Here is a 25,752-nt window from a genome sequence, read left to right as displayed (position 1 = left end):
TATGGATCGTTTAGCTAAGCTCTGGGCTTGAAAGTGACCGCTCTGTGCCTAGCAAGGAGACATCGAACCAAAGCCCAATGTGAACAGAAACCCATCATGTTTAGGACTAAGGAAACCTAGCAATGGCCCATCATGCTACATAAACTTTGGGCTGACGACTCTGTGCTTAGCAGGAGACATTGCACCAAAGCCCAACCCTAAAAGAAAGCCCATCATATTTAGGATTAGGAAAAAAGCCACAAAAAACTTCAAACTATACCCACTTTGAGTCTATCATACATATTACGCTGAACTTTTTTTTCTGTAACATAAAAAATCTCAAATTATGCCAGCTATGACACATTTGACCTAAAATAAAAATTTATGGCATAAAAAATCCAAAACTTGTGTCCATATGACACATTTACCCTCCATCAAAGCTTCATCGGATGATTTTTTTAGCCAAAACAATGCTGTCTTTATTTCACTTAATCGTCATGTCACCACCATTTGCCTTTTCAGCGTCCATGTGGGTGGACTTTTAACGGTTCTCGTTGATAGAATTTTGACAGAGGGTAAATGTGTAACACATGTACAAATTCAAGATTTTTTGTGTTATAAGTTTAACATAAATACGTCACGAGGGGCATAGTTTGAGATTTTTGGTGGCGTTTGCCCTTATGAAGGAAAATGACACAAATTGACCTTGAACTTGGTCCCTAAAGTCTAAATTTATTTAATATACTCCATGAACTTTAACCCAGTGTGTAATGTTACACCCGAACTTTTATTTTGTTCAGTCCAGGGATCAAATTAAATATGTATTAAAATTCTGTGAACCACATTGAACAAATTAAAAATTTTGAGACGACGTTATATATTATGATAAAATTCAAGGACCACACTGCGCATTGGGCGAAAATTCAAGGACCATTTGTCCTTTTACCCCCTTAAGACCAAGGAAACCTGGTAACGGTACGGCCCATCATGGTACAAAAGTTTTGGGCCGTCGCACGTTTTGTTCCACTGTATAGAGGTAACGGCCAAACCCATGTGCTGGTCATCGCATTCCGCTCCTCCTAGTCTTTCCTCAACCCGGAAATGCATTTAGCTCAAACGGACAACCTTCGAAGAACACACCCAACGCTTTTGGGCAGTCTGGGGTTGTGACAAAGCAAGTAACACGAAAATGTATAAACTCAGAATCTAAATCGTACGTTTCAAAAGTGGAACGATATTTGCTTTTGGGTGCAAAATTAACGTCTTTCGCCACCGTCCACTTTTCTCGAACATTACAAAGAAGTACAGTGTTCTTTTCACAGTATTCATCAGTGATGGTGACCCATCCTCGCGAGCTTTTTAAGCTTATTCCTCTTCAATTCTCCATGCCCCTTCTTATCAAACTATCTCATCCCAAATTTCTCAAAAAAGTACCCAAAAAAATTCTAAAACTATCGCAATTATGACAATTCAGTCTTAAATTTATTTTTTTTTGCCACTTCAATCTGAAAAATTTTGCAATTGTGTCAATTTAATCCATGTGGTGAATTTTGACCGACCGACGCCGACTTGAACAACGACCGGCTAGCAACACAATATTGTAATATATCTTTTGAATTTTGAATTTTTTCTTTTTTCTCTTCCTTTTACCTCTTCTTTCACTGGTCGGTTGCCAAACCTCGAAGACCGACCAAAGGGATGGCTGGCCTCGCTAGCCCATATTTGACGAGGATAGCCGACCAGCCTCCCCCAGCTACGGCGAGGCTCAGCCTTGCCTAAGAGTCTCATCGGCCGTCCCTATAGAGGAGGAAGAGAGAAGGGACAGAAAATTTTAAAAAAAATCAAAATATCATGTCGCCGGCAGGTAAAATTCGTTGGGTGGATTAAATTGACATGATGACAAAAGATTTAAGATTAAATCGGCAAAAAAAAATTAAGAATGAATTAGTATAATTACAATAAATTTACGACTTTTTTTTTTATACTTTTTCCCAAATTTCTCTCATCCCACTTTCGTTGCAATTCCATTCCTCCTGATAAACGTGCGGACGCGATGGCGCGAATCATTGCAATTCCCCACTCGCCTTGCTACGCAACCTTTTTTTCCCCGGGAAATTTCGACAAAAGGAGCCCCGAAAAAGTAGAAAGTCTAGAGAGTAGAAATTCACCCTAGAGACCCCGCCATCATGGTGATCTTGACGCCCTCGTTTAAAAAAAAAAAAAAAAAGGACCGATAAAAGTAATAGTAAAATGATGTTTTTTTTTCCCCCCCTTCCATAATGCGACGTGTCTTTTCGGGCCAACCGTATGGAACACTTGCCATTAAGTTAGGCATGTTGTCTCCCGCATTAGCGATTTGATTTCCTCCGAGCTTGCACCAAATGACGACATCCGATCGGGGAGGGATGTTGATCTTTTTCTCCTTCTCGCGATAAGAAAAATGTACGAGAAGGCATCGTATTGGTTAATCCCAGATCGTCGCTATCTAATGAACTGTCAACCATTTCGGGGTGGGTTTCGATGCCCAATCATGTTGGGGTAGCACAAAACCTTGCATGCGCTCGTAGCTTTTTCACGGGTAGGATTTAGTTCAATTATTCACCACTTACCCCCCAAGTGATGTAGATAGATATTAATATATTTCTTGTTAACCTTCCAATTTTTTTAATTTTTTTTTTGCTTGATGTGAACTTTTTGGATGATAACTTCGATTACCCTTTTTTTGAGGAAGGATTGGTGGAGTTAGGGTTGGCCTAGACCCGCACTCAAACTGGTGGGTGCGCTTGGCAACACGTTCCCAAAGTCCTTTTGCTATATCGTTTCGCATGTAACTTTGGGAGCCTATTTTGGGACGTGCATTGCATTTTCAAAATCAAAAATCCTCTTAAAAGGGCCTCGAACAAGGTCGCCGAGGGACGGTTTGCTAGGGGCCGATGGTCGCGACTTGATGAGGGATCTAGAGGGTCGATGCGAAATGTGGAGAATCGAGGGTCACTGAGGCTCGAGCGACACTCGTGCTCAATTCCATGCCTTAATCCACGGAAGTCGAGCATCGCCTAGTCTAGCGCGGCCGAGTTGGAAACTCGACGCTCGTCGTCTTTGTCAGATGTGACTTGCCTAAGGTTGCACGACCTTAGCAAAACCTCGCCTGAGGTCGCTCAACCACGGCAAAGGTTGCATGGGGAAACAAATATTTTCAGTTGTATTTCTTCAATGTAATGGAAAACGTTTGCAAAATAAATTGTGGATTCTCCAGGTCGAGAAAGCAAGCAGAAGGTTGCTTTGAAATTTTGATTAGTAAAAAGATAATAATTTTGGAATCCAAAACTACTTTTCAAACTCTCCCCGATATTCAGCCCAAGTCATTGACTTTGATGTCCTCTCGCCACGCAACGTATAGTTTTCCTGTCCTGTTTAGGAAGGGGAAAAAATTCGTATACATGCTTTGATCGATTTAGGTTGATCAGTTCTAGGTTCCAACCTAAATCCTAAAATCATAAACATCTTATAATTTTCGGTTCCAATTTATTTAACCAAGGAACGGGAGAATCAAATCGATGGTTCCGATCCAATTCTTGGTTCTATCAAGGATCGAACTGCGTTTTGTTTTCCATCAAAAATCAAATTCTCGCAATTAATACAAGGGGGCACCATTTCGCAAAACATATTTTGGTCGAGTGGTTGTGTTGTCATTTGTTCATCGTGAAGAAATTTTTTTTTTATTCTCAAATGGTGCAAAAGTATTTTTTTTATTTATAAAATAGACTTCAAAATCAGTTCGAAACAAGTTCAACCCCGAAAACCGCCAGTTTCCGCCTCGGAAAAATCGGGAACCAACCCCGTCTTAAGCCGGTGCTAGATTAGCGAAAACAAAAACCTAACCGGTTCCGCCTTCAATAGACATTGAATTGGACTCGACGCACACCCCTTGTCATATATGCCCTAAAAGTTATAATTTCTCCTTTGAATGGCATCCTAGATGTAATACAAAGTCTATCACATCGAAAACATTAAGAGATCAGATCATGATCTCGATCAATGAACAACTAAGAGATAGTCATATTAAGATGTCGAGTGAGCATGCCTCCATTGATCCCGTGGCAACATGGCACAGCCTATGTGAATTTTCCTAACAGAGAACGAGGAAGAAAAGTTGACATAAAAAGTAGCTTCATAGGAAATGTTCGCCAAATTATACATTAAGAAATCACTAGTAAAGAAAGCTACTTATTAAATAAACCAAAGGTGCATGTTTGCCGTGAGATTTGGTCTATAGGCATCATCGCAGATGCTTCTCTCAATCAATCATGCTCTTAGCTTTCGCAATAAAAGAGAATTATGTTTTGGTGTTGCTTCTTGGAGAAATGGAGCTCTGCACATGACCTTGTCTTCTTTTGTACTTCATATTCGTATTCTAATCAATTTAAAAAGAAGAGAGAGAGAAAGAGAGAATATTTCGGGGAAGAAAATATATTGTAAAGAATATTTACCTAAAGATTTTGTTCAATGACTCATTAGGTTTCCTCCGCCGACGTCACCCCTGCACATGTTCCCGCACACGTGTACCACCCTGTGCTCCACACGTGGCCCGCGGAAGTGATGCTGGTACTGGTAGGTCGTGCGAATCTTCTGAACCCCCGCAGGCCAAATCTTTTTTGCCAAATCTGATAAGTGGATTCTTTGCTTGTTAAACAAACGAGAGGCGGGAGGCGCAAAACATATACTTAATTAGGATAAGTGTTTTGAAAATATTAAAACTTATCACGATAGTATAATTAAATTTTAATAATTTTCAGAAAGTATAATTAGATTCTAAAACTTATCAAAAAGTACAATAAAATCCTAAAATTTGTCTAATTAGTGAAATCAAGTGGTTCCATTGATTATACTTTTTAAAATTTTTAGGACTCAATTACACTTTTATGACAAGTTTCGAGACTTGATTGGACTTTCGTGAGAGTTTTAGGATTTAATTGCACTTTTTAAAATTTTTTTGACTCAATTACACTTTCGTAACAAGTTTTAAGATTTATAGTGCACTTATTCGTAATTAATTTAATTTTTTGCCCACTTTTTCTAGAGAAAATATCGGAAGAAAAAATATTACACTTCGTACATAAATTACCGAACCACTAAAATAGGAAGCGGACAAACCCCTCGCCCGGGGGCCACCGGCTCTCAGCCCCGGAAAAGAAAAAATAAATTAAAGAGAAAAATGGAAAATCGAACATATTTTTTTGTTCGGGTAATGGCGAAATTTGGTTTAGTTCAAATTTGCAAGCTAATATTTCGATTCGATTTTCTTGAAAAAGCGAATCGAACTGAACTATCGGCACCCTTGCTTTGTACTTAAATTATTGAACCGTTAAAATATGAAGGAGGCAAAAGCAAGGTGCTTGAGAAGGTGCCACCATGCCACCTCAACCAGCTACAGGCCTGCAGAGTAGGGGAAAGGAATTTCAGTGAAATATTAAAAAAGTGGGAGAAATAAAGTAATTGAATTAAAGTGAAAAAGAACAAACAAAAGAGAAAAGAAAAAGGAGGAGAATCAACCCCGATGCCCCCAAAAAAGGGATACAGAAATCAAGGGCATGCCGGGCGGTAAGAGACACACACGTGGGGCCAATTTGGGTGCTTCTCTCTTTGCTTCCACCAATACTCGTTACCAAAATAAATAAATAAATATATACACACATATATATATATATATATATTGAAATACCCTCGAGAGAAAAACTAAAATAATAGCGATAATAATTAAACATTAGCATGTGCGCAGGTAGGACTAGTCTAGGTATCATCGAATGATATTATTGTACTTTGGCATAATAATGTGGTCCTTGGTCTGGTCTCAAACCATTATGGTTTTTACATGTTGCTATGATGCCTTTGTAGGGCTTTCAGTACATAATCGATTCACATCGGCGATATCATGTCATTCATCTTTTAAATATCAGTCCATGAGATTTATTCAAAGCTCAAACAACGTAACTTTAGCATGAAGTCAGGCATTCTTATGGGTGTCAACTTTTTTTTCTTTTCCTCCAAAGTGGATATTAATTTATAGATCGACCATTGAGTTTGATATAGCTTACGCTTTTGATGTTGATTTCCACCGACAAATGTTCTATATATATCTTTCTTGTGATTCATGGAGCGAAATCTTGACCGGACGGCATAATTTTGGTGATTAGTGAATTCATTGCTCGCACTACAGAGTAAAAGATTGAACGCGTGCAAGGGTATGATATTCCTCCATCGTTTCATAGTTTGCGAAAGCTTTTAAATCGTTGTTTTCGGCATTTCGTTCCAATATTATCATTTGCTTCAAAAGGGAGGCTTTCCAAAGTCTAAAGGCGAAGGTATTAAAACACCGCCTTTTAATAATAAACTAAAATACCCTTTCAATATGGGGAAAACCCTACATTTTGTGATCAAATCATCAAGTATGTTGTGTGTTTGGGTTTAATCAATAATGTATTTTATAACTTTTATCTTGAGTGATTTTTAAATGAGAAAACAGTATTTCGTGAAGAGAAAAACTTTTATTTCATTCAATGAATATTTTTTTTCTGTACATATACAATACTCAATCCTATCATACATATATATATATATATGACATCCGATAACCCTAATTAGGGGATATACAATGGGAAGAATTCTATACTAAGAAGCATACTATACAATAAAAAACTTCATAACAAATAGGCTAAAATAGCTCATGACCACATTTCGGTCTTAAAATTTTCTGATTTTTTTTAAAGATCTCACATGTCACTTTTGGAACTTTTTTTTTGGGGGGGGTAAGGCACTTTTGGAACATTTTTGGTGCTTCACATTTTAAAAAACTTTCATTTGTTTTCTTTATTCTTTTTATCTTCTCTCTCTATCTCTCTTTCTTTTGGTAATTTATTCCACATCATTGACCCCACATTTTCCCCTTAGAATCATCGAATAGCTTGGACTGACTTATTGTCTTTTTAAAGGCCAAAAATAATAAGCAATCCCGAGATTTGTACGGCATCATTGGCGTGAAATCAACATCGTTAGTCAACAAATACAACATTAACCACGAAGCTTCTCTTGTCTTCCGGTTGCTTTAACTATTCTTATTAGCAAACCTTGGCAGACCACCTTAAACACGTGATATATTAATGGAAACTGCTATCTTGACAATCAAACATTACTATTATTATTTCTAACTTTATGATCTTCTAATTAATTAGTGTTTTATACAAAACACGCGATAATGATACGTGAATCTACGGTAATAAATAACTAACAAGATTGTCAGACTGTCAAAGAATCATTTGCTTATATTATATTATTTTAATATTCAAATATTTTGGATAGTGACTGTTCAAAAAACCATTAATGAGCTAGCCATATTCACAAAGCGCCACGACAAAGAATAATGCAAGTTCATGAAAATAATTGGAACCGCACACGTCGAGAATAATTAAAAACCAAACCCATGGTCGTTCCAGCTCCGCTTGAAGAGCAGGAAGAAATGCCTAGACCAAGTTTGAGATGCGTTAAATATATAGTATATGTAATTTCTTAAATTTTGTTCCCTTCCAATTAGCAACAAAGTCAACTTAATTGGCTATAAATTCCACCTAACCCCCCAGAAGATACCATGGAAGAATCGATCATAACAAAAACCCTAGTTTCCTTCGAAAACCATGTGCACTATAGTACATTGGATCGCCCATGTTTTGATGGAAAACCAAAGGATGGTGTGCTCATGGTTTACAGCTTTTGTAAACACGCGTGATCAATTGAAACAATTCCACTGGCATTGAATCAAGAGATGTGTAGACATATAATGTGATGTTGCCACCTATGTTACCATGTCCGACTTATAGACGACTCATTTTAGATTATTATTCGAACCATACATAAGATCAGATTCATAAAGGCATCACACAATCTCAATTTTAACATAGCATCATTTTGGTAGTTGGTGGTATCTCAATTCGATTTTCGTGCATGGTCTAGGCACTCGCCGAATGAATTTGCAGAAATAAATTCATGCAACATTAACTTATAGAAAGCTCAACGCCCACTTAATCTACGTAGACCTTGAATAGTAGACTATGTAATCTTTCGAGAGATTTGGCAAAAGAATACCTCACTCACACTACCTTCAGAAAAAGATGCAAGCTCGAGCTAAATGAGCAGATTGTCGTCTTGTAGAATAAAAGAACACGAATTAGTAGGGATGAGCATGATTCCGGGGTAGAACCGAGAACCTGGAATTGGAACCCGTAGGATCCGGTCTGGTTCCAGGTTCTAAGGTATGTATGGTAGGTTTCGGGTTCCAAAAATTGAGGAACTTATTCTAATGAGTAACTTGTGCAAAAATTGGACCCTAGATCCTAAAATAAATTTTTATATTTTTCTTGGTATGTATTTGTGCACGATCCCGCAATGTTCTATTGCGTCCGATACCGAGTGTATAATTTAGAGCCAAACAAACTTTTAGGTTTTAGGTTCCAAAAAATGATAAATGTGTTCCAATAGATTGGTTTCGGTTTCTAAATGTTAGGGGTGAGCAGTTCCTGGTTTCTTACGGGTTCCACCTAGAACCTGGAACCTACCCGTTGAAACAGGTTCCTTATTTTTTATCACAGGTTTTAGGGTCGGTTCCGGGGTACCCGAGAACCTATCAATTTCTTTTATTTTATTTTCTTTTTTCATTTTTAGTTAAGCAAAAGGAGGGTGAACGCTACAACATCTAAGAAAAAGTAGAGGTGAGTGGTTTTAAGCTCCACATAAGTTACATTTAAAACCCGAAACCAATTTGTTGGAACACGTTTATCATTTTTTTGAACATGAAACCTAAAAATTTGTTTGGCTCCGCATTATACACTCATCATCGAATACCATAAAACATTGTAGAACCGTGCAAAAACATATACGAAGAAAAATATAAAAATTTATTTCAAGATCTAGGGTTCGGGTTCCAAGTTTCGGGTTTCAGATTCCACGTTATAGGTAGTGGAACTTGAAACCTACCTGTTAGAACAGGTTCCTCAATTTTTGGAACCTGGAACCTACCCCGCATACTTTGGAACCCGGAACCAAACCGGATCCTACGGGTTCCGGTTCCAGATTCTCGGTTCTACCTTGGAATCATGTTCACCCCTACTAAATGTAATATGTACGGAACCTAAAACCACTCACCTCTACTTTTTCTTAGATGTTGTATCGTTCACTCTTATTTTGGTTAACAAAAAATGAAAAAATAAAATAAAATAAAATAAATGATAGGTTCTCGGGTACCCGGAACCGATCCTAGAACCCGTGACAGGGTAGGTTTCGGGTTTCAAGGTATGACGGGTAGGTTCCGGGTTCCAAAAAATAAGGAACCTGTTTCGACGGGTAAGTTTCGGGTTCTAGATGGAACTTGTAAGGAACTTAGAACCGCTCATCCCTACGAATTAGCACTAAATGTCATTTTATTAATAAGTAATATAATAATGTAACTAATTACGGCCCTTGGTGTCGCAATCGCCTAACGTTGTTGTTTATTATTTTAAAATTTTTTTATCTCTCTCGTTGTCGCCGGGCATTAAACTTTGACGCTAACACGTCCAACCCGTGGTATCCACGTAAAATCTAGGGGAAAAGACGAAACGGGATGCCCACGGATTTATATCCAATTTGCTTGTGTTTTACACATCAACACGAGATTGTCGCAAACAAATGAGTAATTTTGCTAATAAAGAACGAGGGCCGATCCGTGGGGGAAGGGGAAGCGAACCCACGAGGACTCAGAAGCAGGGGATTGTGTCCTCGAGCTTCGTGTCGTGGCATGACGCGGCGTGAATCAACTGGGTTGATAGTCCTCCTCTTCTTAAGCTTGGGAAGGAGGCAGCGACGCCTGTCCATTTTACCTGAAACGTGGCGCGAGACGACGAGCCTGAGGTGGACGGCCGTCGCGAGTTCGGATGCCACACGTGTGCGCCAACCCGCGCATGTACGGGCAGGGGTCAGCTCTGCCTTGCTCCTGCCACTCTGCCCGCACTTCGAGGCATCATCCTGTGCACTGCGCTGCAGAGGGGAACAGACTTATAAAGACTCGAAATTCCCCCGTTTTCTCGAATAAAAATCTAAAGTAACATAATATATTTTAAATAAAAATCTAAAGTAAAAATAATATTTTAAATAAAATCTGACATAAAAAGACATTTTCATCATTTTTCATTTTAGTTTTTTTTTCTTTTTTTTTTTTAAGTAAAAAAAAAAAGAAAGCCACACAGGCGGCGGGAAGGCTGCCCCTCCCTTTGCCTTTTACCTGTTTTTGTCCGGTTCTCTCGAGTTATAATTACGGTATTTATTTGTCGAGGAATACCCATTTTTGAAAGAAATTATCTAGCAATAAAAAGAAAATAAAATTCTGCTTTTTATCAATGTAAAAGGTGTACGAAAAAGAATTTTTCATTCCACTCGAACCCATGTCATTTTTAAATTTATAATGGTTTTTCGGTTGTGGTTAAATTTTCAATTCGAGCGTGATTAACCACGGAACATCTCTCTTTTACGAGAATTGTATCCGCACGTTGTTAGCGAATTTTATAATTGGCTTCCATTTTGAACGTTTATTATCTCATTTCGGATTGACAAAGGAGAGTCTATAATGATAGATTTATGCAAACCTAAAAGGCTAAAACCACCATTTTCGTGCAGAATTCTCACTCAACTGATAAATCAGAAGAAAATTTCAAATTCTCTTGAGAAATGTAGCTAGGACTCGGATCTTTATTTAGAGCGAGAAAAGGGAGGACACCCGTGATGGCAGCCCACGCCATCATCATCAACGACATTGTGAAGGGTGGGGCCACGTCCGGGTGGGCCCGGGTGCGTCGATGGGTTTGATTGCAAGTGGGCCCCCGCGACAAGTTGAGGGAGGGGCCCAGTGGGGAGAGCGAGGAAAACGACAAAGGAATCCAGGGAGGAAAAGCGAGGGACGTGAACAGAGTTGGGGGTGGGACCGTGGGGGTAGGGGGGAGGGTGGGGCCAGTTTTGTTTTTGTTTTCCTTTTATTTATTTTTTGTTTTGGGGCGAGTGAGATTGCGGAGCCGTGGGTTTTGGGAAACTGGTACATCATCGTGGGTAGATGTAGGAAAGCGAGGAGCGGCGCCCTCGGAGTCGGCGAGGCGAGGCGCGTGCGCCTCACCTCCGTAGAAATATCGCCTGCTTATGATATTTAAACGCGACTTTCAAGCTTACGGGGTGTTTTTTTTTTTTAACCATACCGTAAAATTAGAGACACCTCGAAATTATGTGGGCCTCGAGTTATCTCAACGGAGTTTCGACCAAAAAAGAAAATTATCGACAACTACGCTTTGTGAAGTGAAAAATTTTCTAACCCGTGGTCCGTAAAAATATGACAAGATCAAGCTTGAAATATTAATAGGGGAGGGCTAAAAACTAAAAAGCACTAAAGATTTAGCACGAATTAAATGTTTTTCTTTCTTTTTTTTTTTCCCTTTGTTATTTTGGCTGTTTTAATGAGAGTTAATCTTAGGTAAAGAGGAGGAGGTGCCCGAGAGTTCCGAAACCGAAACAGGGAAAACGGAGCAGGTGCCCATCCCCCCCCTTCACGTGGAGGCCCGTTTCAGAGTTCTTTGACTTTAAAGCTTATTTAAAGTTAAACACAATCTTCTTAAACCCACAAAATTTTAATTAAATAAAGGTTTTTTTTTTCAACAATTACGCCTTGAAAATTTATTAGAGGAGCGAATGAGGAAGTTCGTCATTTCTAATGTATTACATCTCTTACCGTGTGTTTTAAGATATTTTGAGCTCTACAAACGAATGTTTTGATATCATGTGTCAATGAATGTAAGGAAGAAATATGGGCGAAAGCTTTTAAATAATAATAACATGAAAAAGTCCAAAATGAGGAAAAAAAGAGGTATCATATTTTGGGACCAGTTTTTTTTCTCTGGGACCAGTTTTTTTTTTTTTTTTGGGGACTTGGCACTTTATGAATTTTCTTTTTCACACGCACAAGGACTTTGCTAAAATATCTGTGGACACGTGTTAAAGACATCACTTAAAATCCATTTATAATTTTCCATTTGTGAATTTTGTCGTATTAAGTGCAATCTATGTTTTTTAAATAATTATTTTTATTAACAAGCGTCGACAATCTGACCCCAAAAAAAAAAAAAAAGTGTCGACATACTCGGACGGTCGGAACCCCGGTCATAATACCACCATTTTTGGATGCATGAGCAGAATAGTACAGTACAAAAATGAAAGAGAGAGGGAGGGAGAGAGAGTCTGCGAGATAGTGACGGCGACGCGCATTCTATGAGGGTGGGACCAGGTCGAGTCATTTTAGGTTAGACCGGAGGTGTAGCGGAGACTCAGAGTGGTGGGCCCCGCGATTGTAATAGGGGAAACAGACGGGAGGAAGTGGGGTGGGTCCCACCTCGCTGATCGAAAGATCTAAGACGTCCACCGCAGTGCCTCCGCGAAAGAGGCGAGAGCATCTGATTCTCTTCATTTGCCCTCCGGTTGACCTCAAATTTACGGAGTTGCCACTCTCGACATTTTTCTGTAGCAGAGCATATTGGACGAGAGGTTTTTGGTGGGGACGAGAAAATGTCGCCACAAAAAGAAAAGGAGAGAGTTTTCGATGGATTATGATTTATGACTAGTTACAAATTAAGCAAAATCTATACGGCCACTTTACTCTCCGAGTAATTGCGGCGTATGTTATGAATTTTTTATGGTCGGATGGCCATTTTGTACTAGGTCGATGCACCGGCCACACGAAAAATTGTTTGTATAAAAAAATATGTTGCAATCTTCTATCATCATCCATAAACGGGCTCATACGCCTTTCATTTGAAAGAGAGGTATTTATAATTCTCAAATTGAAGATAGAATGAGATCGCTTGTATTGAATTTTCTTTGTATTGACGATGTATGCTTTGTTTTTTCCGAAGTTGTAGTATTTGTGTAGTAGTCTCTTCATTGTAAGTCGGTGTTTTGATCGATTCATTATTAGATGAATGCGTTATTTTTACTCTTTAAAGCGCCACTCGTTAAGCCGAAAAGTTTCTAATAATTTATGCGTAGATTTTATCATTTTTTTTTTCGAAAAATACCAGTATATATTTAGTACATAAATTTTAAGTTTGTGAATTAACGATGGTACGAAACAAATCATTTTTCACATGCTTTCGCTTTTTTCTTGTTCTAACAAGGAAAAAGGAGAAAAATGTGCCCATATACTTCTTCGAGGATATGGGATAATGAGATAGATAGTTTTTGAATTTTGACTCTATATGCAATGTGATCCCTAAACTTTTAATTTGATCAATATGATATCCGCACTTTAGCCAATGTCTAATATGGTCCCCGCATTTTTAATTTGATTAACATGGCCCCCGAAATTTTGGATAATGTTCAACTTAGTCTATGAACTATAGAAAAATATTCAATGTAGTCATTCCTTAATTCAAGTTCGGAGACAACATTGGATTTTTTTTATAGTTTGGGGACTTAGTTGAACATATTCCAAAAGTTTGGGAACCACATTGAATAAATTGAAAGTTCGGGGATTACATTGCTTATTGAATTAAAGTTCGGAGACCATATTGGCCAATCAAAAATTTAGGGACCACCTTACACAGTAGGTCAAAATTTAAGGATTATTTGTTTCGTTTTTCCTCTAAAAGGAGATAGTGACGCGGGTGAAAGTGGTGACTACTATCGGGGTAGTGGCGGGAGTGCCGATAGTGTAATATACAATTGTAATTTCATTATCATATAATTCATTCGGTCTCTTTATTTCTAAAACCTTTTTTAATTCCTAAATGTGTTGCATAAATTGTTTCAATAACTTCATCTACAACTTACCGGAAGAACGATTGATGTTATATAGACCCTTTCCCTTTCGACACTATGATTGTATTGCAGATAATGCGATAAAACCTTTTCCTTCTTCTCACTTCTTAAGTGGCTATAAATTTCGTCAAACATCATTGGTTCATTTAAAAATGTAAAAATCTAAAGAGATCCACATTTTAAATATTAATTCATTTTCGCATGTTAATTTGAACATGAGACCTTTCAATGTTTACTTTCCAAATTTATTGATTATTTTACGACGTGAATTTTAAACTTTTCCGGCCGCACATATCTATAAAATATTATCCTTGTTACGAGTATCGCGTAGGACTCCGCCTGAAAATCGATATATTTTATTTCCAAAATCACTTTATCAAAGGCGGTATAGTTTTGAAGTCCAATGCTTAACCCACTAAGTCGACCTTCCCCAACGCTTGCTTGCACGAAAATTCTTGGTCAGCCGTATGTTCTTTCTTGTCTAGCGTCGCCCGTCTCTCTCGAGTGGCATTCTTGCAATTCGGGACAAGTGAAGAGGCTGTTTGTGTAAGTGCACATCTTAATTATTTTTCCGGTCGAAAACATCTGAATTATTTCAGCACAATTATTTTTATTTTATTTTTTATGTTAGATGCAGGTATGTTTCAGCCAATTGATTCGCTCTGCTTCGTCTCTTGGAAACCTGCCGTTGTTTTCCTCCCTTCCTCTCTCCTCGTTCTCGCCAACCTCTCTTTATAACCATCTCCTCCTTCACTTGCTCTCTCACACCTCTCTCTACCTCTCCCTCTTTCTCCCCTGAGTGGCAAGATTCACGGCAGTGCACCGCACGAACAAACTGGCTCTAAAACCCATGGACTCTGCGACTGTGAGGAGACCCTGTTTCATCGAGGAAGACGACGGGCTGGCCTCTCTGGCCGATATGGAAGCTGGGGTCTCCGGGAAGCAATGCAACTCGTTGGTCTCTCGGCCTCTCTGCTCCGCCAGGAGTGGCTTCAGGAACGTCTCTGCCGACTCTGTCCCGTCTCCGAGATCTTCGAGGTTCTACAATGCCAGATTCGAGGATCACCAACCCCATTTCTTGGATTCCTGTTTTCTCTGCAAGAAGCCGCTCGGGAATAACAGAGACATCTTCATGTACAGGTGGGTCGATTTTTTATTTTTTTCTGTGGCTTCTTTTTATTCAGCTTTCTTGGCCTTTTTTTTTTATTTTTTTATTGCTTTTTTCGTTGTCTCCTGGTTTGTGGTGCTCAAGTGATCGGTAATTTGACCATGAAAAGGTTTCTGCTAGTACTGATTAGTGTTGGAGAAGAAAGTTCCAGAAGGATCTGGCGATTATGAATTTTTTTTAGAATTTTTTTATGGGTTAATTTTTCCACTTCATTGGCGAAGAATCTCGATTTATTTCCACGGCTTACGTCGTCCAGTTTGAGGCTGATTTCTTTCTTAAATTTTCTTAACCAGACGGAAAAACAAAGACTTTCGTTTCTTGTAAGAACAGAGATTTATTCCGAGAAAAAAAAAAAATTTACTATGTGTCCCAGATTATTCACGTCGAAGATCATATTTGATTGTGTCTGATACGAGTACGTTCCATGGTGTTTATTGCAGAGGGGACACACCATTTTGCAGCGAGGAGTGCAGGCAAGAGCAAGTAGAGATGGACGAGGCCAAGGAGAAGGAGAATAACTGGAACCTCTCTTCCTCCATGGAAGCTCTGAGGAAGAAGGACCAGAGGAAATCGACCTCTCCAACCAAAGCCCAGGGCTACGCTTTCCGTCCGAGCACTGTCGCAGCTGCTTAGAAATCAAGACGTCACTTTTTTGCTCACTTAATCATCACATAAATACATATGAACAAAGAAGCTGTTTCCCATAAACCATGATCTGTGGCTGACAGAGGAGGGGCCAAGGAGAGTATAGCAGGAGGAGGAGGAGATAAAAGATGGCGATCCAACAAAGCAGGCGCAAAAAAAGGAAATCAAAGAGATGGGAAAACGAGGACGAGGACCCATTTCGACGGTTTCTTTTCTCGATCGTGGGTGTATAATTTTGAGGGGGATGATGCGATATACAGAGAGGTTGAGGTTGTGGTGTTCTGGGAATGTGCACAATGAGATGGCTCTGGCTTTTGGCTTCTGGTTCTTCTCTTTTCCGTTCTCGTTTCTCCGGTTCTTATGTAGTTTTTCGTTCCTACTTTACAAAGAGAAATGAAGAGAGGCTCCAGCTTAGCTTTTGGTTCAGTTTCAGCGGGAGTAAAAATGAGTTACTGAAATCAAACAGCGGGGAGTTTCTCTTCCTGCGAGCAGGGAGTCCTGCTCTGTCAAAATCAAATGGCGTTTGTGGTATTTTCTGGCCCCGTCTGGTATTGAAACCTCAGTTTCTCAGCTTCCATGGCGGTGAGAGAGAGAGAGAGAGAGAGAGAGAGAGAGGAGTAAAAGTCATCGTGGTCTGCGAACTATGCAAATCGAAATCGTCAGCTTTCGGAAAGAAAAAAAAAAAAAAGGAACGTCAGATGCAACCCAACCGGAACCGGGAAAATGAATCGGAACGCTGTTTTCGATTCGGTTCCAGTATTTTTCTATGAAGCACCGACACGCCAAACCCCTCGGCGTGTCGGTGTCGGACACGCATCGGACTCGGACACGCGTCCGATACGCTCCGACACGCGTTCGACACGCGGTCAACGCGTGTCGGAGGTCCGACACGTAGTCAACGCCAACGACACGCCGGGGGACACGCGAGTCGGTGAGGAAAGAGGGCGGGGAAAAGTAGATCCGAAGGGCAGAGAACGGTGGGGGAAGGAGTAAGAGCGTTTCGGGCCATGAGAGAGATGAGAGAGGGAGCTGGTGACGCGAGCGCCCAAGCAGAGAACAGCCTTCGTGTACGCCGGAGCAGAGAGAGCGAACGAGCCGGAAGACAGAGCGAGAGAGCGCCGGAGGACAGAGCCAGTAGCAAAAATCATGGTGGTCGACGCCGCGGTTGGTTTCGCGAGACAGAGAGGACTGACAGAGAGGGGGGGTGAGATTTTTTCAGGAAATGAAGAGACAGAGGGGGGCAACAGAGAGGAGAGAGAGGTTTTCGGTGGTGTTTTCAAAACAGAGAAGAGGGGAAGAGAGAGAGAGAGAGAGAGAGAGAGAGGAGGAGAAAGGTGTCAGAGATTTTTTAAAAAGTAAAGAGAGAAGGGGAGGAGACGTGAGAGAGGAGAGGAAGCGTGCAGCTAACAGGATTTATTTTTTTTATTTTTTATTTATTTTCTAGGCTGGTTGGGATCAAATTACGAAAGTATTCATGACATGAGCTTTCTTTTGATTATAAGAACTCTTTTGGTAAATTTTTTATTTTATAAAAAATTATAAAAATAATAATATATCATGCATATATAAAAATATATTTAATATACAACGTGTCCTAACGTATCGGAATTTTCTATTTTTTTAGAAAGGACGTGTCGGCGTGTCGTGTCGTATCGTGTCCCGTGTCCCGTGTCGTGTCCGTGCTACATAGGTATTTTTCAGAAATCGCCAGTTCTGATTCCGATTCCCGGTTCACCATGCAACCCAACCGGAACCGGGAAAAGCCTATCATAACATATTCAGATTTTACATTTTTTACTTTTGAGACTCGACGGTAGAGTTCCGCGGCTTCTGCCTCGTCTCACTCTCCTCCTTCGAGGTAGCGAAGAAGCGAGTGAAGTAGCGACACTTTCGATTCTTTTTCGTCTTCTTGGTGTAGGTTAGAATCCCTCGATCGCTATCCCTTCTTCGGTTGCGGTCGCAATTCGTGACCGAGAGAGCAAATTCGAACTCTCTCGCGTCTGTTTTGCGGCCTGTGATTCCCGTGAGGCATCTTTTTTCTTTTGATCGGTGCGTTCTTTTGTATTGATCGCGAGTGTTTTTTCGGTTGAGCTGAGCCCTACGGCGCGAGAAGATTCATGTAAAAGCCGGTTCCACCTTTGTCGGTGTAAAGGTGGGCCAACTTCTTATAGTGACCGTTTAGGGGGTGCATGAAATCCATCCAGAAACAGAATTTCTATTTCAAACCTATTTCCGAACAGAAAGCCTTTTTGGTAACGCAATTCTATTTTTCTATTTCTGAAATAAAAAGTTATTTCATAAATAGATTTGAAGAAGAAATGAGAAACAAAAATTTTCTACTTTTCCGAGAAACAGAAATAGAAATCTCATTTTTTCTCAAATATCCGCCGCCGCCAACCGGTCGCCGCCGGCCGCCGTCGGTCTCCACGGCCACCTCTCGCCGTCGGCCGGTCGACACATTTTTCAGAAGTAGAAATTTTATGTCATTATCAAACACTTTTTTTTGCTCAGAAACTCATCCAGAAACGGAAATAGAAAAAACTATTTCTAGCCAGAAATATATTTCTGAAACAAAATGGTTATCATTCACGCCCTTAATGATTGTTGCATTCGCGAGATTATGAACACAACAGATGTTGGTGAGGTTGTGATTAATCTAAATGCTTGATCTCATAACAAACTTGTACGCGACTTACTTTTACAATCAAGGAAGACCACTTTTTTTTTTTTGCAGAAAGTTTGTGCAACTTCTAATTGTTCATCATGTTGAGATAGATATGAAGAAGATATACTTTCATTTTTGTTGCTGCGTTCACTCTCATTTTGTTTAATTAAATAGGAACAAGAAAAGCACCGAATAAATTTAAATTGGCAAGTTCCCGAGTGCCCTAAAACCTGCGACATGTAGGTTCCGCGTTCCTAGATATATAGGGTGTAAGTTTTGGGTTTCAAAAAATGAGGAACTCGTTCTAGCGGGTAGGTTTTGTAAAGAACTTGAAACCGCTTACCCCTAAAGGATTGTGTTAAAGATATTTTAGATATCTTCTAAAATATATAGGATTTTTATTTAATTTTATATATCTATTTTAATTATGCATATCTCGTTTGATTTCATTAGACAATAATCGACCTATTGAAGCAGCGTGTCGGGCTACAATCGGACAATTCCATCGTGCTGCGAGGCGAGGGTGCTTAAACAGGAATTTTAATAGTCCGTTTTACGTTCTTTAACTTGGCATTAGAGCCTCATTTTCTAAGGCAACTTTAGGGCACCGTGTGCGGGCACCCCAAAAAGTTCCCAATTCTATGTTCTAGCTTTATCGTTCTCAACTTGCATATCTGCGTCATCGTAGCAAAACATATTCATCCCATCCCTCGACAGTGCTCACCGAGTACTTCATTCTCGTGTGAGTAAGTACAACGGGGGTCGTGTTACGGCGTTGGCGACGCGTTGCCAAATCAAGCTTTTCCTTTCGACGGAGGTATTTTTCGATGTTGCGAAGGCGCTTCTTCACATAGTAACATTCGCTTAGCAATGCTTGGCTTATTCCATTTGCTGTAGCCACGACAGTCATATCAGCCTATGTTCCACTCAAGTATTTCCAATTCTTGACTTTTTACTTCTCGTTTCGAGAAACCGATTACCACCATTGGAATTGCCGTCCTCATACAAGCCAGATCTAGTATACATCAATTGCCTCACTATGGATCCACCAAAACTTGATGCCACGCAGTGTGTTCACCATGAATTGGAGGAAGGATGTTAAAGATATTTTATATATCTTATGGATATATATATATATATATATATATATATATATATATATAGGACATTTCCTTTGATTATCTATATCTATTTTGATTATGCATAACTCATTTGATTTTCTTACACAGTCGTGTAATGTAGACTATGAATAGGCTCTCAATGTACACTTTTCTATATATATCTGACATATACAATAATTATAGTCTTCCACTTTACATTCTTCAGCTTCATATATAGGATATTTTTGACAAAGTGGTTTATATTTTACGATTTTTGCTATTTGAGTTTATTGAGGGCAAAATTTTTGATACTTTGTAATTTATATATATATATATATATATATATATATATGCACATATATGTAAAGGAAAATAAATGTTTAGAAAATCATGTATAAATTTTTCTGTAGTTCCTTAAAATTCTTTTTTGTATTTTTTTTAAATTTGTAACGGGGAATTAGAATTGAGAATTAGTTGTTTCGTGTTTGGGCTCCCAAACGACCAACGAGCCAATGCCGTACAAGGCCCATCTTCAGCCTTGCCTTTGTTTCATCGCCAAAACTCGCCGCGCGCAAAAAAAGAGAGTAGAGCACTCAACTGCTCGAACCCTTCATGACTTTGGGCATCGTATGAATATACATTTTCTCGAAAACGAGGGTAGAAAAAATATTTTCGTCATCGACGAATTTGTTTAGACGTGTATGGCTATTAGTAATTAAAACATCATCCATTGACTTTAAAGAGGTATCTGCAATCGTTTTCAGAGAGAAATATTCTCAAGACACCGACAAACGCGCCTTCAAAGTCTCCACTATGATATTTACTGTACTTTCTCTTAATTTTGCCGATAATCCCATCATGTGTGAACGGTGAATTTTCAAAGAGAACCGATAGTGTTTAACCGATTAATATCCAACATCTTCCATATGTTGTGTTAGAAAAAAAGAAAGCGACAAGCAAATGTCTATGCATTTTCATGGCACTTCTACAAATCCTGAAGATCCGATACTCAAACGATGGGCGACCGTAGGATTTAAAGGAAATATAAGTTTTAGAAGCAGCATTTGTAAAGCCAATTATTAAGACTCCGTCCGTTTTATGATTTGACAAATATATATATTCTAAAATAATTATTGTAAAATATAAAATAATTAATTAGTAAAAAAATATTTTAAAGTATTTGATAATAATTTATATTTAAATATATTCGTGAATAATTTACTTATACAAGCAATATATAACACATCGTCTTAAAAAAATATTTTTTAAAAATATTTATTTTTTCGTGAAATAAATGAAATTTAATCATGAAAAGAAATGAGCTGTCCAGAGGCTGGAATATATAAAGCCCTAGAATACTCCGTTTCTCCTCAGTTGGCGCCACGGTACACACCCCCACCGCCTCCAGGTCGCGTTCATTTCCAAAAAGGGCAAAACAGCCGACGTCAGCGTCATGTCCACTTCAGCAAATTTCGTGAATCGATCTCATTTGGCAACCGATCTCCGTCGACCAATAGAATCCTCCCGCTCCACGCTGCTCCTCGACGGACTTCCACGTAGCAAGCTCCCGACGGGAGCCACACCATGCAGCCGACGGGCGCGTCGCAGCTGATCGCTCCCTCGCTCTCACACCTTCCGGTCCACCAAGGCCCACCGCAGACGTGGCCATGAGGACTCGAATCTCTTCGCTCCCCATCCCTTCCCAGTTTCTGCAGAGCCCCACCGCCTTCGACCTCGCGACTTCTGGCGAAGCAGCGTCTCTCTCTGTCTATCTATGTCAGCTCACTCCGATCCTCGCCATCGAGCTATCGATTCAATCGGAGACGGTCACGGCCCGGCGAGCCACGGGCTCGATTGAGCTGAATAAGAGGAAGGTGAGAGGGAGAGGAGGACTAGAGGATGTTGGAGGACCAGGTCGCGAACCTCTTGCAGAGGTACTTGGGGAATTACGTGAGAGGGCTCAACAAGGAGGCTCTCAAGATCAGTGTCTGGAAAGGTAACGATCCTCTCTTTGTGTGCTCCGCTTACTGTTCGGTATTACGAGTGTGCTAGCGACCGGTTTCGGCTGCGCGCGCGGGGAAGAGATAGCGAAATTAATGCCTTGGAATTCTCCATTCTCGATCGTCTTTGTGAAGTGTGTTTGACGTGGGTAGACATGAAATGTATACTATTAGGAAATTGGAAATGGGGCGTGCTATGCGTGTTGGACGAATTTCCAGTATCAAAGTTATCGCTTGCAGGCGGTGCGCAAACGGGTAGCGCTGATCCGTCCAAGTTTTGAGTTATGATGGTTTTGCTCACGTACTGTCAGCTTGTGTCTTGAGGTGCTGTGTCGTAGCTTGTCCAATTAGTGAATTTGATAGACATCTGATTTGGAGATGGGTTCTGGAGTCGATTCTTTGTGATTTAGAATGATAGCGTCGAGTCCACCACTTTTTGTAACACTTGCAGGGTTGCCTTTGGCTAGAGTAGTGTTTACTTAGCACATTTTTGACGTGGGGGAACATTGCAGCTGCATTAGGACCATTCAATTTATTTTGCTCACTCAGCTTCACTTTAGCCTGATATATTTTAAGGTTTTCCCAGTATTAAAGCCCATGACAAGTAGTTGGAGGCCCCATTTAATTTAATGGTGGTAATCTGAACAGTCACACTGTCCGTAGGAGATTTGGCATCACTCATCCGCAGAAGACTCGCACTGAAGTTTTATTGTTAAAGCACCCTCTATTTTGTCTAAGAGATTCTTGTGGACCTTTTGTAGCTGTCCTTCCACCTAATGGCTTAGGGCCTTGTTTACATTTCTGAATAAGCAAAAAGTACCTTTCCACTTTCCCGCCAAATTTTATAAGGTTTTCTATTTTCAGAAAATTATGGAATAGTTGTATTTTCTGTATGTAACAACATTTGTGTTATATCAAAGTTTCAAGAATTTCGAGATACGATAGTTCCCCAGTCGAGACCGAGGCCTTAACGGGTTGAGGGGAGGGGAGATTGAGGTGAGATAGGGTCGAGATCAAAGCGACAATTTAGCCATGATTGGCACATGATCTTGCTCTCACGTCTAGCATTGTGGATGAGCCATGATTTTCTGAATCACGATCAAGCAAAGAATAAAAAGTAAAAGTCTAATTAAGTATGTCCTTAACTTTTTAGGTTTGACTTTCTACCTTGGAACCAGGTCACGTTTTATCCCAATTTTGTTTCATGTTTTTGGATCCCTGCTTATCAATTCCATGTGCTGTTTTAGCCTCCTTTGCACATGAGAGGGGGTGTTGAAGTATCCTCTCATTTGTTGATGGTTTTACATGGGCTTTGTGTGTAACTAGTGGGCATCCGCGTAAATGGTTTAAACTTGTAAAGTAGATTTTCTAAATCTTATGAATCACTTAATAGGATTTCTTTTAGTAGGGGTGCAAATGAGCTGGGCCTAAAGGGATATCTGGCCTGGCTGAATGTATTGGCCCCGATTTTTTGGGCTCGGTCTATAGGGCTGGCGCTAAGAAAGAAAAAAGGCCCGGCCAGAGATTAGTCTGTTATCAATTTTAATTCTTCCAGTTTTAAAAGTACTCTAAATGTTTTAGGCTGGTCTGGGCCAATTTGACCCTGAGCTTCTCAGGCCCAAAAACCTGGACCGGCCCGAAGACTAACCTGGTCAGGCCGATCTTTCTAGTCCCCATGCTGAATCTATGGTCTGTTCTATGGCGGTGAACTTTGGAGCTTAATGATGCTTTGCTGATGCATGCTTCTTCATTTATTTATGGCTTATGCAAACTGGTTGTATGGAAGTGCTTTTTGAGGAGTGTTGCATATATGTTACTTACTTTTATAGTGAGAATTATAAGCTTGCAGCTTTTAACAAATAGATGAGCTAGATTGCAAGTATATATGTCTATGGCTTCTTTCAGCAAAACTTATTCGTTAGGTTTGTTGGAGAGTGTTTAGAGACTCCATATCTATCAGAGAGACAGAACAAGGTTGAAATGCTTGGTAATTCCACAGATGCTTGATGACAAATCCATCTTATTCTTGGCTGCGCAGTAGGTGATTACTCAAACAACTGATAAAACAGTCAAGCGTTTGCTGATGAATGCCTTGGCCAGTGAATTACTTTTCGCCGTTTCTAGTAGCATATAGTCCTGCAGAATATACTCTGGGAGTGAGCCTGTTCTTGGCATTGTGACTGTACGGGGGTGTTACATACTTCCTTGTAAAGCTTTTCGGTGGGGTAAATGTTTGGGGTTGAACTTGCAAACATAAATTTATTTTCCCGGTGGTGATGGCATGCATGGTGTTGAGATAATGTTATCATATGCGGTCGTAAATAATCCTGTTTACAAGTTTGTACATTTAACTGACAAACTTGTGTCTAAATAGGTGATGTGGAGCTAACAAACATGCAGCTGAAGCCGGAGGCACTCAATGCCTTAAAGTTGCCTGTGAGGGTGAAGGCAGGATTTCTTGGTTCCGTAAAACTTAAGGTTTGTGGCTAATTTGGGCTTGGAATCATAGTCAACGGATAATGATGTAGACGTCTCATCTCTGATATGGAGACACTTTATATCTCATTCTTTTGTCTGTAAACTTTGGAATTATTACTCATGCATTCTGAACCGTCTGGCATTTTGGAGAAATGTAACTGAAGATAAAAAGGTTAAAAATAATGTAGTAGCTCATAGAAGCCATCAACTTCGCTTCAACAAAAGAAAGATTTAAAATTTAGTTGCCCATGTGATTGAGCTTGTACTCTATACAGAGTTCAATATGTTCCTAAGCTATAAGTCAAATGATAGCTGATCTGGGTAAAGCCAACAATTTCATTGAATGAAAGTTTGACGTATTCCTTACCTTGGGGACCACATTGGTCCTTGGGCTGTCAAAATTGTAGCAGTAAATCAATATTATCTTCTTGTATTAAAAACATCAGCAGATCAATATTATCCTAATTTTTTTAGCTTATAGTTGGTCAACTGTTACTTCTAATTTACTTTCTCGTCATATTATATTTATTCTCATCTGTCACATTGCATAAGGAGTTTTGCAACATTATTGTAGAAAATGTGTCCTGTGCATGGCACAGGGTTTTGTGGCTAGTTCACAGTAGAATGCTCGGATCGTCTGCTCTACGTTGTGTCAAAGGAGTACTGTATGATTTTTCTTCTATACCAGAGTAGAGTTAGAGGGGCACTGAGAAAAGGTGCCTTTTTTTTTTTTCAACGAAGAAACTGCTTGGGGCTTATGATGACAAGTAATGACTTGCAGAGGCAAAGTGCCTAGAAAGTAGTGTCTTGTGGTATAATCAAGTAGCAAAATTGTTGACTATTTACTGTTTTACTGTGCCTGGAGTAGGATGCCTTGGAATGACGTGTAGAAAATTAGTAGAATGTAAACTGAGAGCATAAATGATGACCAGCATGCATCCCCAGTGAAAGAAGAAGATAGGTGTATCTCTCTTTAGGATAATGCTACCTAACTTCCTGCTTAGGTTCGATGGCTCCGTATGTGCTCTGCAGACCATGATTTTGGATGCCTTGGAAATGTTGGCCTTTATTATTGCCCGTTCCTTTCACATTTGTCATCCGGGCTTGAGTAGCATGTAATGAATTCGGACTTTGCAGTGATTCTCTTTTAGCACGTTCTCCTAGGCCGATTTACCTTTTTAATCTTTTACAACCTTTTCCGGACTTGTATATATGCCTGAAACATATGTTTTGGGCGTTTTGTGCATCACTTCCTTTCTTTCTTCAAGTGTTATATGTGCTTTACTCTTACTACTCTCTGGAGCTAAATAACAATGTAAGAGCTGGTTTACGTACTTCGCATTATAGGTTCCTTGGAGCAGGCTTGGCCAAGAGCCAGTATTGGTTTCCCTGGATCGCATTTTTTTATTGGCTGAACCATCAACTGGTGTTGAAGGTTGTAGTGAGGATTCCATTCAAGAAGCTAAGAAAAGCAGAGTGAGGGTAAGACATGGTGAGCCGTACTTTGTTAGATGCCTCTGTTAAGTGAAATTGTTGTAGTTGACAAGTTAGCTCATCATGTGGAAAGAAATGAAGCTTTTCAAATGGCGTTACACCTCACAAGGAAAGGGTTACTAGAAATGTTCTCTTCTGGATTAGAACTAAGATGAACTTAGTTTGTCTGCTGCTGATAGGAATTTGTGTGAAATATGGAGGACTTTTGGTGTCAAACCGAGTGCTTGAGTGCTCTTGCTGTTATTAAGATGTATGTAGGCTTGCTAATGGAATTAATCCTCCCATCTCTTTTGTTTTTATGCACAATGAAGATAAGTTAGTTATCGGAAGAAAAGTTAACTCCTTTTC

General features: G+C 39.7%; 2 protein-coding genes across 4 annotated transcripts in view; both read left to right on the top strand.

Moving 5' to 3' along the window:
* The first annotated feature begins 14,525 nt into the window (after positions 1 to 14,525).
* Positions 14,526 to 15,994, top strand: LOC115736997 (FCS-Like Zinc finger 2). The gene is made up of 2 exons (XM_030668940.2): positions 14,526 to 14,994; positions 15,463 to 15,994. Exons 1-2 carry the CDS (start codon positions 14,705 to 14,707, stop codon positions 15,653 to 15,655), a joined length of 483 nt encoding a protein of 160 aa, XP_030524800.1. The 5' UTR covers positions 14,526 to 14,704; the 3' UTR covers positions 15,656 to 15,994.
* Positions 15,995 to 21,114: 5,120 nt separating this feature from the next.
* The window catches only part of LOC115736923, a 51,733-nt gene continuing 47,095 nt past the window's right edge, over positions 21,115 to 25,752 (top strand). For all 3 annotated transcript variants that reach the window (XM_048285025.1, XM_048285026.1, XM_048285024.1), the window contains exons 1-3: positions 21,115 to 21,428; positions 23,807 to 23,910; positions 25,258 to 25,392. In XM_048285025.1, coding sequence (XP_048140982.1) covers positions 21,332 to 21,428; positions 23,807 to 23,910; positions 25,258 to 25,392 — 336 coding nt within the window. In that variant the 5' untranslated portion in view covers positions 21,115 to 21,331. The remainder of the gene's footprint in view (positions 21,429 to 23,806; positions 23,911 to 25,257; positions 25,393 to 25,752) is intronic.

This window comes from Rhodamnia argentea, chromosome 9, assembly GCF_020921035.1.
Source record: "Rhodamnia argentea isolate NSW1041297 chromosome 9, ASM2092103v1, whole genome shotgun sequence".
NCBI lineage: Eukaryota > Viridiplantae > Streptophyta > Magnoliopsida > Myrtales > Myrtaceae > Rhodamnia > Rhodamnia argentea.
The sequence above is the reverse complement of the archived record's forward strand: the minus strand, read 5'-3'. Positions and strand labels throughout refer to the sequence as shown.